Source organism: Ctenocephalides felis, unplaced genomic scaffold (assembly GCF_003426905.1).
Source record: "Ctenocephalides felis isolate EL2017-DRISC unplaced genomic scaffold, ASM342690v1 CF-g0.4_SCAFFOLD_01886, whole genome shotgun sequence".
Taxonomy (NCBI): Eukaryota; Metazoa; Arthropoda; class Insecta; order Siphonaptera; family Pulicidae; genus Ctenocephalides; species Ctenocephalides felis.
In genome coordinates, this window is record NW_020538040.1 from 15,858,298 (window position 1) to 15,875,157 (window position 16,860).

General features: G+C 28.4%; 1 protein-coding gene across 1 annotated transcript in view; it reads right to left on the bottom strand.

Annotated features, from left to right (window-relative positions):
• LOC113376929 (homeobox protein cut-like) overlaps positions 1 to 16,479 on the bottom strand; it is a 153,981-nt gene extending 137,502 nt beyond the window's left edge. Inside the window, exon 1 of the mRNA XM_026617042.1 lies at positions 15,892 to 16,479. Within this exon, the coding sequence (XP_026472827.1) occupies positions 15,892 to 16,296 (405 nt within the window). The 5' untranslated portion in view covers positions 16,297 to 16,479. The remainder of the gene's footprint in view (positions 1 to 15,891) is intronic.
• Positions 16,480 to 16,860: the final 381 nt, after the last annotated feature.

Sequence of the window (16,860 nt, forward strand, 5' to 3'; positions counted from 1 at the left end):
AAGATGATGAATGATGCTATAAGAAGTATTTGAAATATTATTTACAATGTTATTGCAGAAGTGCTGTGGTTTTATATTTTTTATTCAAAAGAATTATCAAGATGAAATTTTCCGCCCAAATAATTTACCGTCTCGCGTTTTACAACCCTTTCGCTTAAAATTACCCCAAAAGCAAAATGAAACGGTATGCAGATATAACTTTTTTCTCTGCGCTTTATTTGTTTTCTGTGCGTTATTCTATATTTTTTGTTTTTTGATAACTAAGGGCTATTTTTCAAGGGTCGTGTCTGTATCCCTCTTTTAATATCATTCAATACCTGACTCACGTACAGATATATAAATATTCGGATGGAACAAAACGCTTTGTGGAATATCTGTATCGAATTAAGGGATAAATGAAAATAAAAATAATCACACACTTGAATTTTTTGGATAAAAAAGTTTATAAAAGTGTAAAACAACATGTGTGATTAAAATCTTATAAGCAGTTTTGATAAATTCTAATTTTTCCCCAATTTAGACGCGTTTTGGACTCGACCCTCCCATCCATCATTCCCTTATTATAATTTCAGAGAATGTACGAAACAATAGGTATCTTTCAAATCAGTTCTTTGTTAAATAATAAATCGCATGGATATGCATTCCCTTCCTTCCCCGAAAGATATAAAACATGAAAATATGAATGCCTAAAAAGCTAAAAAAACAACTGAAGGGACAGACAAAACCCAGTGCCGAGAAAAAAGGGTAAAATTAGTATCAGTCTGTAGGAAGAGTTGCCAAAAAAAGCGTTCGTAAAAGGAAAATTTTCATGGAAAGGGTTTTCCAGATTAATATGTTACGTTAACTGTTCACCGTAAAGAGGTCGTAGTATGAGGTCGGAAGGTACAACGAAACGGTTTGACTGATAAGGGAAAAGAGGAGATACTGATGTCTGGTGAAAAATATGAAGAGATGGGGAACAAAAATGCTCATGAATAAATGAGAACTTTTAATTGTGTATGTATAAGATTATTATTATTATTCCCTCAATCCTGATATCCATAAACTTCATCTGAGTCTATTATTAAAATCAATCACATCTAAATATAACTTTCCATTTCCTACCCAGAATAAATTTCGTATTGAGTGAGATATGAATGCGGGAGAAATGTATGTATTAATGAAGGGTCTTGTCCTGATCATACGCTTGAGTCACTGACCAGACAGACAGACAGACGAACAGACGGATACAGGAACTACCCTTATTTTAACTACCCCACGTATAGTATCTACTGATATTTTGTGGCGAAATGCAAAAGTTTTACGATTCTCCCCCTGTGGAGAACTGACCACCGAAAGTTGAATGATCACGGATCAAAATATATATGACTAATATTTGGGGGTAATACATTCATACACACATCTATATGTACAAGGTACATACACACTTTTATTAATATTCTACTTTTTGTAAATTCATTGACGACGAATTCAAACGACTTGTTTCTTATTGATATGTCCAGAATTTATACATATATATAAATGTTTAGGATGAACCGCTTTCCCTAGGCCTCTAATATTTCACGGCCATCATTTTGGGCATCAAATAAATCATCATGCCAAATTCTTTTGATTTTGATCCTTGAATATTTTTTTTTGATTCATCAAAATCCCAGACGAGCAACGAAAGGGTGTCTCTTGTTAGTACAAGTGAACTGCTAAGAGTGTATTTTGTTAACAATTTTTAATTTTTATCATGTCCAAATATGTTTTAGGAAATAATGAATTGTGCTACTTTGTTCCTGAATGTTTAGGGTTATATTTAGTGTATATGAAAAAAATCTTGTTATCCTAAATAATAAATGCGAACCTCCCGATGCCCTTCAGATCATTTGATCTAACTTTTTGACTGATGTGGCGTACGGTCGACTTCTCTCTCATCTCTACCTGGCGAATATTTCGCATATAATATAAATCGCATACGTACCCAAAAAGGATATTCGGATATTCTGTCTAATATTGGACAATGATGGGAGAACAAGACAAAACAATATGATGAATTTACACTGATACATCCATAGAAAATTAACACACTTTAAAATATTTTGTGTATATTGGTCCAGACGTACCAGGGAGAGAAAAGGGTTCTTAATTAATTTGATGGAGACTATATGGGAAGGTTTCAGGAACAAAAAATGTTTGACCAGTGTACTCAAAATGATTGCCAAAAAGGATGATGTTCTTTTTAAATATTGTCTAAAGCTTTTTTCATACTTGTTAATTATTAAGATTGATGAATTAGAAAAATAATTGATTTTTGGAAATAACAAATTCAGTTAACAAAGTATACTTCAATATAGATGAATATTTTCTTGGGAAATGATTAATGTGATTAGTCAACAGTCGTTGCTAAACTGGATTACTTCCTTATTGATTTGTATGAGGAAGTAATAGAACATTTTGAAACACTTTTAATATTTAAATTATTTATTGATTGAAATTTAGTATCAATCTTATATTAAAAAAGTCGAATGCGTGAAGCTATAAAATAAAACATTTGCTTTACATTTATATTTATATATATGTTTATATATATATATATATATATAATATATATATATATATATATATATATATATATATACATTTGTATATTTCATTCCGTGTTAGGCTCAAATTTCAAATAAATGAATCATTCAAATATTTTTCCACATGTTGCAATTATTTAACCATCTATCGACGTACTTCCCACAAACTCAATAATTCCCAGAAAACAGTTTTTATTGATTTTATCCAAAAAAAAATCTATAAACAATAATTATATATCGTTTTCATCATTCAATAGCATCATGTGCTAGCACGTGTCCGCTGAAATTTCAAGCATGCCGTTCGAATTATTTATTTATTTTTTGCAAATTCATCAATTTGTAGGTTTTTTCTGTTAAACTAAACATATATATAAAATAAACTGAAACTATGTCAATGTTATTGTTTTGCATTTGCACAGCCTCGCTAAATAAATGACTGAACCGATATAACATACATAAATGGCCTACTTTTTGGTTATTGGGACGAATTGAATTTTGGAATAGAATAAATTGTAAAAAGTTAAAGATCAAGATGAAAATAATAATTAGATTATTATAAAATTTTAATTAAATTTTTTTTATTAACCTCACTTTAAACCTAAAATTATGACGTTCTGATTGGTCGGACTTGAAGTAAAAAAAAAAAATTAACTTACATATTTTTTATTCAACTATGTTATATTTATTTTATGATTTGTTAATTACGATAAATATTTAAAAAATTATATTTTTAATTATTTTCTTTTAATAATAATAAATTATAGAGCCGGTATTGTCTAATTACTACCGAGACACGTTCTGTCCAGTACGAAGTCGGAGATTGTTTTCAATTAGTTCACATTGCCTCCAGGAAAATGCAACAAAGTTATAATATCAATGTGGAATTTATGTTAGATATTTTTACACAAAACCATAAGCTTTGCCACACGCATTGCCGAACAAATATAATAATTATTTCATATAATAACACAATTATTAGTAGTTATTTCTGCTAATGAAGACGGTACAAATGATATATTTATAGTACAAAATTATTCTTAGTTCAAATAAATTTTCCGTTAAAATCGATTGGAGCGCAACAAGCATTTTCCCACTTCAAAGTGAAATCATTTAATATTGTAAACAGTTAAGTGAGAGCCGGATGAAAATAATAATTATATATTAATTCAAGCATATCACTTTTACTTAGATTTTCATGTTAATGGTTATATATAAATCTTCAGCTTTCCCGATATACATTAATGTGCATTTTATAGTCAAATATAACAATAAAAAATCATGTAACATACGCATAATAAAAAATATTCTTGTTTATTGCATCCATATTTTTACATGTGTAATTGGTAACAACGAACAAAATATTTATTAAAATATTTACATTATTAATCTATTTTAAGAAAACTGCATGTCTAGCAAAAACTTGCAAAAAATGTTGCAATCTTGACATAATTTTATATACATACATCATCGTCATACATATTTATGATTCTCACCACGGATACATCTAAAACAAATAAGCTTGAAAATCATTTGATTTCTAAAGACTTTGATAAATTTGCATTCAACGATTGTTGATCAATTACGATCAGAATTTTAAAATTTGCCTAGATTTCGTGATGTAAAATCTAAGATGTAAAAAAAATTCCTAACACACTTTTACTGTTATAAAAATCTAATCAAAACGTCAATACTGAATATATAAATCATGCAAAAATGAAAGTGCAAATGTTTGCTGTGTAATTAAACGCTTTTTATGGATATCGGTTAAGATTAATTGCTTATAATTATTCACTATGCAATCATGATTTGGTTTACAAAAAATGGTTCATCAATTTTCGTTTAGGCAGCTTGAGAGCAACGATCAATAATAAACACTTTCGTAAGTAAAAAAGTAATAAAAAATCATAGGAATTAGGAGCAAAAGTTATACAGAAATTTAAAAAAAATTACCAAAATTGGAGAAATAGGTCTATTGCAATTTGACCATCATTATTCACTAAAAACATTAATATAAAGTGCAAGGAAGGCGAACGCTATTGAAATCGGTCTCACGCACCATATGCGTGCGCAGCATTTTCTTAACTAAAAAATTAATTTCCTTGGTTCCACATTACTTCATCATCTCTATCTATTTTTTATTTTATTATTATAATACCGTATGTTTATACTTTCAATCATATGTTGACCGAATATGGAAGAATCGATTCAATGAATGTTATATTAAGAAACATCAGAAAAAAACGATTTAATGTAGCCGGCAACGATGGCATTAGCGAATCAAAAGTTAAGGTCTCGCTTTGTCAAATAACAAAATTGATTGATTGACATTTGATTAAATCTACCTGAGGCGGTTTTAATAAACAACCGACTTTTTTTCTACCGTCTGTGAATGGGATAAATATAAATATACAAACACACATAATAATAGACACATTTATATATATATATATATATATATAATCTTAAATAGAGGAGACTGGGTACGGTTGTGCCAGGGTACGGTAGTGACAGTCGTCAAAACAGTTCTATACTGATTTAGAAATAAGCTCTAAAAGGGAGAAAGCTGAAGTATGTTTGTTCGAACAAGTTTCCATTATTGCATTATTAAGAGACAAAAGTAAGTTGTTTTGTTTAATTATTATATATTTAGTTGCTGGATGATCCTTGTATAATATCGTTTATAAGTTGTTTCCTTATCGAGCCCACATCGATAATTTCACAAACACATCGATATATCACTTGACACGTACATATGAAACGGCAATTAAAATTAATATCGATATTACAGTTTTTAATTGATCTCATTCGACATCGTAATTAATACATTTGGTCGCTTGATTATATTTAATTGTAGAATGGAATTTATGAATGGAGAACATTATTCATTATTATTATGGGATTTCGCTTTTGTTCATTAATTTTGTATCAACATGTTTTCTATGATTTATTACCACAGACTTATATATTATATTTAAAACATTTTACAGTGCAGGTTCAATTAATCAAATTTGATCAAAGTGATTCAACACGTGAACGTATAAATTTTAATAATCCGATGAAAAAAACTGCGGACGAAAATAAAACATGAAAGTACTCGAAAAACAATAGATGAGCTCTATTAAAAAATACATAGGTTGTGACCGATACAAAGGGCAATACATATTGAAAAAAACCCTCGCGATTTTATTTCACGGGAATAAAATCAAACGTTTTTCGACAATCACATTACGAACTGGGAAAAAGGACTCGGAAAATATTTTAGTGATTTCCAAGAGGCGAGAGATCGAAATAGAAAGGAATCATATGGTAAACTCACTAGTATCAAGGGGAAAAAATAAAACACACATTAAAAATTTTATCGTTGAAATTCAATAAGAAAAAAAATATAAAAAAATTATTCAAAAACTTTAATAACAAATAATTTTATGTATTCTACTCATACTCATTTTAATCAATATTCATAATTTTTGAAAATTTATATTGAAATTCGTTACAAATTATTCTTGCTAATAATATATCAGGAAAATTAATATTGCTTTACTAAAAATATTTTTTTTTTATTGCCTTCAATGAGGGATCAGTTTCGAATAAATATGTACATTTTCCACTTCGACAATTAATTTACCGAATTCGATTTGAGTATTTTAAAAACTCATGTTAAAAGTCATGTACGTATCCTAGGTTCATCAATTGGCCCTTTATTGAGCCATCGATGGAAATTGTCGAGTCATCGGGAATATTTAATACGCCTGCTGCCTGCTGGCTGCCAGCTATTAAAAAGCAGGGACACCCTTCGTGTTTATAAAAAAACGATTTGTCAATCCATCAATGAGTACATTTTATGTATTTATTAACAGACGAAAATTATTTTGAAACGAGGTAAAAGGTAAATTATAAACGGTTGTAGGCAAATATAGAAGGCGTATTATAAACGGTGGTTGGTAGAGAAGATTTTTGGGGTGAGAATGTAATGGTTGCATTTAGAGAATAAAATGCAAAACGTACACTATTAATTTCTGTATAAATCTAGAGTAATTATCGCGACTTGCAAGCCTTACATTAAATTATTTTAAGACCGCCTGACTGCAGAACGATCGATCAAACTATTTGCATAAATATAAACGCACATTATATATATATATATATATATATATATATATACATTATAGTTATGTGCACTTATACTTTAAATACAGCTTTGTCATATATAACAAACGACTTTTCTGCATTGCACTATAAGAAACCCTTGAAAAGTGCATCAAATAATTTATTACTTACATAAATTACATCAAATTATATATACAAAAAAGTTTTCTTTATGATTATAACAATCGTTTTTCTTTAAACATTTAGTAATTATTATTGTCGCAAAAACAAATTTAAAATTTTGCCAAAAAAATAATAAAATTCGAATAGTAGAACAAAACTTGAAACCACGAGACTTAACACAGTACAAATGTACATTATCCTTGTTGTTTAGTGTTTTCCGCACTTAACAGGGGGTTTACTGTGCCCAAATTTATCACACTTTTAAAATAACTGATTATATTATTATAACATTCATATTATACTTTTATAATAATCTTACCTAGAATTGAACCTATTGGTTAATTTACGTGCTATAGTTAGTGGCGCCCCTATGAAGCGCGAAGACAATTAAAATTGAAGTAATGACAAAGCTGCTGTGTTTGCGATCTATATATAATTATTTTATTTATTCTGTTATGCTTGCAATTTATTTTGTATTTTTTGAAATGGATAGTATCTTTACTACACATTTTTACTACGAAATAATACTATTCTATAATAATTGTAATTACAAAATGACCGCACATTGGTGTTTGTGTTTGTTACTAAATTTATTCAATTTCAATTACAAGTTCATATAAAATTAATTTATTAATTCCTGCAAGTTCGTTAAGCCATATACTAAATCATATAGTTTTCTTTTTAATTAAAATTAATTTTCCATAATTTTTCCCAGCCACTGTGAACGCAGTCATAAGCGCTTTAACCAAGCGTTGTTTTTTGTATATATATATATATATATATATATATATATATAATTTTCTCTCGTATTCGTTCAATAATGATGATAAATTTAATTAGTTGTAACTTTAATTTAAAACAAAAGTTTTGTCGAAAAGCAGCAGTTTGCTGCTCTGCGAACAGCATATGCGCTGTTTGTAACCCCATCTATCGAGTAACACATACAAATGAGATGTTGTTAGCAAAATACATGGGCGAGGAAATCGTTTTCAGAAATTATAAAAATAAATCATAAAAATAATAAATATTTGTATTCAGGTTTTTCTTGGTAGTTGACATATAAAAATGCACTTGCATTCAGCCAAAAATTTATTTGAATAAAAGTAAGGACTATGATATAGCTTTTAAATCATCAAAATCAGTTAAATTTTCGAGTAATTAACTATTTTCAAAAAACGTATCCAAACGCCCGTACATACTGTATCAATCACGCACACGCACACGCATACAATCGATTAAAGCAATACTGATTTAACTTTTAGCAGTATGTATAGATATTTATAAAAGTTTTCAAATTAAAAAAAAAGTTTTACAAGTGTTTCTACAAAAATAAAATCTTTTCCTCAAAGTGTCCATTACCACCACCCCCTTTGTAAAAATTTCCTTTCCCCTCACCTACGCCTATGATATTTATTACAGTTATATTTCTGCACGTAAAAGCGTATATTCTACACATTGAACCATAAATGATAATTATTATGAAGGTCTAATAATATTTCCTTCCCGCCTCTCGCACAAACCCCCGTGTCGTCACAGTGGCTTGAAACGGGAAACTCTAGAGGAAAACTAACTAACTTCTACGACTTTAATAATTATAAATTGGGAATTTTCGTATATCACGTAAAAACAAAGCTCTCTCGCCGAAGATGGGACGGGGCGCCAGAAAAAGGGCTAGAGAGTAAGTAGAAGTAGAGTTGGTGGGGTTAATTAATTAGTTGGTTAAAATTTTGTTGGTTAAAAGTAAGATACAATAAAGTGTCATGGTTAAAGATTTTTAAGAAGTAAATCAAGTAGGTGTCATGGTCAATGTACCAGGTTTGCGCACCATCAACTTCTTTTGGCTTCACCATTAGTAATACTCTATAATTTGACTATATTAACAAAATCAACAATTTTGATCTCAATAATTTTGTGAAACAAATTGTGATGTACCTTAAACTACTTCAAATCAAATAGCAAAAACCTATTACAATTAATGTTATAGTAAAAAAATCTTCAAATTATTAAGAAATTATATCAACAACAAGGCGTTAAAACAAGGGGTGCAATCTATGGTACTACAGACCACGTATTTTCACTGCAAAATTTTTCAGATTTTTTTCACTACTATTATTTATTATTATTACAAAATTTCTCACTAACCCTATGTCTATTATCTACCTAGGCTCCAATTAAATGATGCATTGCTCGCTTCTGTTGCAATATTTATCTTGTATGTATGCTATGAGTATGTATGGAGTTACCTTGTTGCAAGTCAGGGAAGAGGAGACCAAACGAGGTAGGATTCTTGTTTCTCACATATTGTGAGATTGTTAATTGCTAATTATATACACACATATATTGCACCGGTATCATTGACAGACAATTATGATTTTGGAGCCGCATATCGTAATGGTCTGATGAAGTTTGAATTTTGGACTTCTCGTATTTTGTAGTCGATTTACTTGTTTCCAGAATTATTATTATGGGATCATCAATAGTTTTTTGATATTTGGTCGATTTTATAATACATGTATTTACAAGCATAAATATAGGTATATTAGGTACATAATATTTTTTTTTTATTGAAAATTTTTTTTTTACATATAACAAACCACAATATCAATTAGAAACATTTTTTTTTAAAAAAGCTAATTCCTCAAAAACTTACACTTAAATAGAAATACAAAAATGCCACTATTATTAAAATTCTAAAATTTTTGATTTTTTCACAAGTGCATTTCAACCACAATATAAAAAAAAACTAGTGGGGTGGGTGGCATCGTGCCTTAAGGCAAATTGCTGGAACTTCCCGTACCGTAACGAAACGTTCGAGGAATATTGAATGTTTTCAAATAGATTATTATAAATATTGTATTTTTGTCTAATATTTATAATAATTATATAAACTGAATTGCAGAGTTGAAATTATTTGTTTAAAGTATATTAGAACTATAGTCAGAATTAAAAATAAAATCTGAATTATTTTCGATATACAAAAAATTAAAAAAAAAAAAAAAAAAAAAAAAAAAAAAAATGGTACAAATTTTTTTTTTCCAAAATCAATTATTTTGTTAAGACAAGCAGAAAGTTTTCTGAATCAATTGAATCGGACGCTTAGTTCTCTCAAAAACTGCCATTTTTTGTACATTTAGCTCTGTATCTCCGAAATGGCTGGGCCTGCCTTTGCGAAAAACTAATAACCCTTTCTCCCAATCATTACTAATGGAATGTTTTTTAGATCATTCAAATCGGATGCTCCGTTCTCTCCAAAACTCGATTTCTATTTTCTGCACTCTTTGCTCCTTATCTCCGTAACTGCTGGACCTGGCTTTGCCAAAAACTAATCAGCTCTTCTCCTTATTAATAGGAATCGAATGTTTTTTAAACCATTCAAATCGGTTGATCCGTACGCCCGAAAACGTGGACGAAAATTTGTATCCATACATACATACACACACACACACACACACACACACACACACACACACACACATCCATTTTTTCTGAGGTATGCCAAAACGTTCAGAAACCTTCAAAACGTCGAGAAATGTAAAAATTTTCAATTCCGATTTTCGGCCCATTACAATAACTTACCCTACGGGAAGTTAAAAAACAAATAAAAAAAGCTAATTTCTCAAAAGTTATAAACTTACTCAAATACTACCTAAAAAAAAACTTATTCTTGAAAAGGAATACTAAGTTCTCACTATTATTAAAAATTTAAAATTTATGATTTTTTTTCACAATAACTTTCAACAATATTAAATGAAATATTATCATCATCTTTTAGTAGGCATTTCGCTTAACTTAATTTTATTATTTGAGTAATTGCTTAATCACTGATTTACACACATATTGCTAGAATCATTTTAAATAATGTAGTTAATTAAAAAAAATTCTTATATTATTATTAAGCACAAAACTGATGCACTTAACTATATAAAATCACTTCAACATCGTATAAAGTACTATTATTCAAGAGTAAAATATTAAAAAAAATTATATATTTTATAATATTTGTGTATAATTATTTATTATTTATGAATAAATAAATAAGTAAATAAGTATATAAATACAAATTTTAAAAAAATATTGTATTTCGAAGCATTCATACAAGTTTTGTTGGTTTCGAACTAGAATCAAGCGCTCGGTCGTGGCGCCACATCTAGCGTAGAATAGCTGAACTACGGGAGCAATGATAACCGCGCGGAGGGTTGCGGATTATTTATTTTTTCTGACAATTAAAATATTAACACGACAAACTATTTGTATCAATTAATTAATAAAAAAGCGTATTATTATTCATTATAAATTATTCAAATATTTTATTTACACTGTAGTGTTGATTTTTGCTTTGAAATAGGGAATTTTAGTTGTATTTTCTCCAATCTGTTTTCTCAAACCTGTATCTATATATCTCTAACCGTAACACAAATTTATCTTTAACGACATTAATTGTCAAGTCATGACAATCGCTTCAACCGAAAATGCATTTTGCAGATAAATAATAGCTTTTGCACCGTTTAGCACTCGGCGAACATTATTAAGTACAATCTTACGTAAAGTGAATATAAATTATATCAGGATTTAATACTAAAATAAATACAAAAGACTGTGAAGTATGATTTGTCACTTTTTGATTTTAAATGTATCATATAATATGTAACTCATCTTGATTGGTTATTAGAAGTGACATGGTTCTAAATATATCGATGAATTAGAAGGGGCCGAAATGCAAAATATTTAAATGTAGATGTACAGTGTAATTAAATCCTACAAGTTTTTATTATTTTCCTTAATTTTATTGCGAGTATATAGTGAGACTCTTATATATTTCTCTCACTATACTCAAGCATGTAAATCAGTGATAGCAAATTCCCAAAAAAAATGTTTTTTTTGTTATTACGTCTCTGTCTTTCGGGTTCTACATAAGTTCCCATGTTTATGTTTGATGCCAATACAGATATCTTTTGATGTTAATTCACTTGGGCCATATTTTATGGTTCTAATAAATTTACTAAATTAGTGATCTAATGACAAAGGCAAAAGAAGTTGCAACTTCGATGCTACCTGCCTACGCAGAAACCAATTTTGAATAATAAACATGAAATATATACATAAATAAAAGATTTTGCTACTCGTGAAAAAACATGAAAAAACGAACTAATTTTTACCCTGAATTCAAATTTATTTTTTGCGTGAGTTATTTACTTTAAACTTATTATGTTCTTATTTTTAATTACATAAATCACTCATATTTTGCTATATCTAAAAAAAAATTGCACATTTTATATAGTTGCTTCAAAAAAGTAAATATTATGATCACTTCTTTTATTGATACTTTTCACCGTAGTGCCTATCGAGATCTAAGTAAGTAACTTCTATTATTAGTAAGACGATACAAGTAATCGACAGTTCTTCTATTTCCATCTTTGACATTTATTTTTGGAAAATTTTATTATTGGAATTTTCCGTTAAAGTCTATAAAAACAATAAAAGCGGCACGAGAAAAATAAATTCTTACGTCGTTCTGTATGTGTCAAATATAAAGATTTGACGTATCTGAACACATTAGATTGTGAAAATTCACGTCGCATTCGACATTAACGATTTTTAAGAAATATTATTAAATAAATAAAACTATTTTCGAACACATGCATATAGAAGACACACACTAATATTAGAGTCTGTTGGAATTCTCAGCGATATTTGAAGATTTGGTGAATCAGCGGATTTATGATAGTTGGCCAGTGACGAATTTTCACTTGAGTAGATTTTGACACTTTGGGAAATTTAATCGACTATAAATTATTACTTGGTGAAATAATAAATGATGGGAGATAGACAAATCGCTGTCTGGTATATAACTTATATTAAAAAAAAATATGATTTTTAAAATTAGTGGTAAAATTTTCATGTCACTTATTTTTTTTTTTTTGAGAAAAATTATAAGTAAGTAAAATCACTAACACACTCATTATCAACTTCGTCTAGTATCAAAGTATTATAGAAAATATAAATATTACTACTTGAGGTAGTATGGAAAATCATTAACACACTTATTATCAACTTCCTCTAGTATCAAACTTTTATTAAAAAAGAATTAATAAGATTGGCAAAATCTTTAAAGTGATGATATACTCATGCCACCTCATTTTTTTTCTTTTTTTTAAATTATGTCTGAAAAATCATTAACACAACTATTATCAACTTCGTCTAGTATCAAATTTGTATTAAAAACTATTAATACTACTATTATTAAAATTATTAAAATGGTAAAATTTTCATGTCACATAATTTTTTTTTTAATTATAAGTAAGAAAATTATTAACACATTCATTATCAAATTCTCCTCTAGTATCAAACATAAATTAAAAATACTACTTTCAAAATCATGAAAAAAGTAAAATTTTCATTCAAAAAAAAAAAAAAAAAAAAAAATTATAAGTATGGAAAATATTCATTCACACATTTATTATTTTAAAATAACTTGTACAATAAACTCATTTTGGTAATGAGAGACAGATTCTAAGTAAATTTTGAAATTTTGTAAAAATAAATTATAAGTGGTGAACATGATGCTATGAGTAAATTTTACATGATTTTCACAATGAGTTTACTGTAACAAAGTTATGAATTTTATAAAAGGGCCTAAGATATTTTATCCCTTATATAAAATATTAGTCTTACAGATAATTTTGTATATTATGAACAGACATATAAGCAATTTTTTTTTTTTTTTTTTTGATTTTTTTCTCAGTTCGTCCCCGTCCATGCGACACATATCGATACATTCTATTTTAAAAAATATCTTCTGGTGTCGATGTCTTGAGTGAGAGATCGCGGGAGAGCTCGTGTTAGTTAATATTACTTGATTTTTGTTCGCCAGTGTTAGTTTTTGTTAGTTTGTTAGTGTCATATGCGCCGTTTAGCATTCTTCTCTTGTCGAATAGTCGTAAAAAGTCGATAAAAGAATTTGGGATTTCGACCGACGCTGTTTTATTTCTCAAGAATGAAATGATGAGGGATATATATTTATAAAACGTTATAATGATCGCGGGAGATGTGTTTGCGGCAAATAAGTCAACGACGAGCGACCTTTGATGGGCAGATCAATTTACCGGAGGATTATTTCGACCTATACGAATTATAATGTATAATACACCTAACTATTCTTTTGCTACTTCATGTTACTTAAAATTTCCTTAATTTTCCTATATATATATATTTTTTTTAATAATTGCATCTATTCCATATGGTAATATGGAAACATCAGCAAATTTTTGCTAGTACTTTAAATGTCTAAATCTAATAGCAATCCAGTGATTTGGACGTCCGGGTATGTCATAAAAATATTTGACTAAAAATCAAATCTTGTACTTAATATTTTTTCTACAACTTTTCACATCACTTTATACGTTTTGGGAACTTAAAAAATTGCATATGGCCATGCTTAAAATAATTTCACTATGTATATAATTTTTTCAAAAGTAGCTACTTGTACCTATATGGTCACTAAATCACAAATCACATTCACACATTTTTTAACAATTCCTAACAGTAATATTAAAAATATTTTTTCTTTATTTTCATCGTATTTTTGTTTACACGAAAACATACACTTTTATCATTTTTAGACGCACCTGAAAAAAAAAATTTTCTTGTTTCCGATTTTTTTTTTTGTAACTTCTAGGTTACTAAATTATAAGCAATTGCGTTTGGAATATTTAAAACTAATTCACATTTTTGCTAAACATACACACATTTTTTATCAATTCCTAACATTTAGTTTTATAATACTTTTGTATTATATTCGACTATATTTTTATTTGACTCTATATTTTCATTTTTGTTTACACGAAAACATACACTTTGGTAATTTTTAAACGCACCTAAAAAAAAATTTTTTGGGTTTTTTTTCGAATTTTTTTGATTATATTGAAGTTTCTATTCAAGGCAAATGATTTTGACCAATTTAAATATTTAACACAAATACACAAAAATACTTATGTATTTTTGTTCACACGAAAACATGCACTTTATATCATTTTTAAACGCACCTGAAAAAAATTTTTTGTCGTTTTTTCGTTTTTTTTTTTGTAATTTAGAATTCAATAAATTATAAGCAAATAATTTCCACCAATTTAACTCTTGAAAATAAAATTATTGTACATACACTGATCATTTTGAGCCGCACCAGATTTTTTTCAATTTTTTTTTTTTTTGATATTTTGGTAATTTTGGAATTACTAAATAGTAAGCAAATTATTTCGACCAATTCAACCATTCAAAACAAATACACAAAATTTATTTTTTGCTAAACATGCAGTTTTGTTTCGCTTATTCGATGTTTTTATGATGACCTAATATTCGTCACATATGTCGTGAATAATTTCTATGACACGATTTTAATAACGAACAGTAAAAAGCACTTTCCTAAAAATTTTGGCATAAAAATTTTAAATTCCTAAATTGTCCTAAAATGTTTTAAAAATTATCAATAATAAAAATAATTCAAAATTATTTTTTCCTATCGGGTTTTTCACTAGTGTTTTAAAAAAAATTAAAATTATTGAATTTTCCTAAGCTATTCGGCCAATTATAAGAAACACATAACACATACAAAAAACACTTATACACGTTAAAATTATATTTTTATGAAAAATTTTTTTTTTCGAAAATTATGAAGAAAAATTTGAGGACAAGAAAAGCGTCGTTAGCACACCAAGTTTTTGTATATATGCTACACAACAGCTTTGCTTAGTAAATTGACACTTATTATTTTAGATACATAGAATCATGCACTAGAACAGAGAAATTTGATGGACAAATTTTATTTTAAAGACACTTATTTTTTGTAACTGTAACTGTAACAGGGAATACTTTTCGTAAATTTGTTTTTTGGGTTGTCATAGAATAAATATGAAATGTAATATTTTTTTATCATAGATAAAATTGTGTAGTAGAGTTTGGATTTTGTATGATTTTTCACTTTTTTATTGGAAAATATCGAGATGGATTTAGTTTCGCAAATTTTTCGCACTTCCCCTATATAATTCGAAGTAGATCCTACCTGTTGCCAAAACTGCGCCAAGAGATAAATCCTCTCCTTTTTGAAAAGCCAATCCATCGATTGCATCGCCTCCATGCCGACACCTGCCAATTGGCTCGTGTTCGCTCCCAAAGTCGAATTGTTGTTATTATTATTATTAATATTATGAGTCAAATGATTATTCTGCATTAGATGATGCGCAAAATCGTTGCTTGCCTGCGCCGGCAGCAATCCCGCCACTGTTGGCTGCATAAGTCTTAATTCTTCACCACTTTTCGAAATATTCGACTCAAGGAGTTGAGCGTTATTGTTGCTGCTAAGAATCAGATCACCTCGGACCGTGATTTGGGGGGTACAATTTGGGGTTGTTGAGGTTTTTATGCCGCCGCCAATCGGGCCAGCTATAGTTGGATTTTTAGCAGTCATGCGTCACAATTGAAGGCTAGCAGGTAAGGGTGTAAAATACTTTTCGTTTCATGATCACACTAAGAATTTGTCTCGGTGAATCAACAAACAAATTTAATCATACTTTTACACTTGAACACTGTGCACAAAACAGTTCATAAACAAGTCTTAAAAAAATCTTCAATTCACTATAATATCCGAACTATTTTCATAATGGTTGAGCATGTTATCTTATCAGTTTTTGCACGACGAATCAGCAAAGTCCTTTATCAGGAGTCAAATGCCAACGTGGGATCCTTTCAAGAAAAGCTCATATATACACATGGCATAATTGCATTCTTATTAATAATCCCGTCTGTCTTGAAACTTGTAATACAACACTTGCATTAATACGGGCGCGAAAAGCCACTTACACGGAAAATGCACAATTTTGGAAAATCACAGGGTAATTGATACACTAGTCCAATAATTTTAGTCACTTAAAATTTGGACAAGTCACTAAATTTGGTTAAAGTCACTTATTTTAAGAAAAATTAATAAAAGTCACTAAATAAATTTTTGATTATTATTAAATTAATATTTATT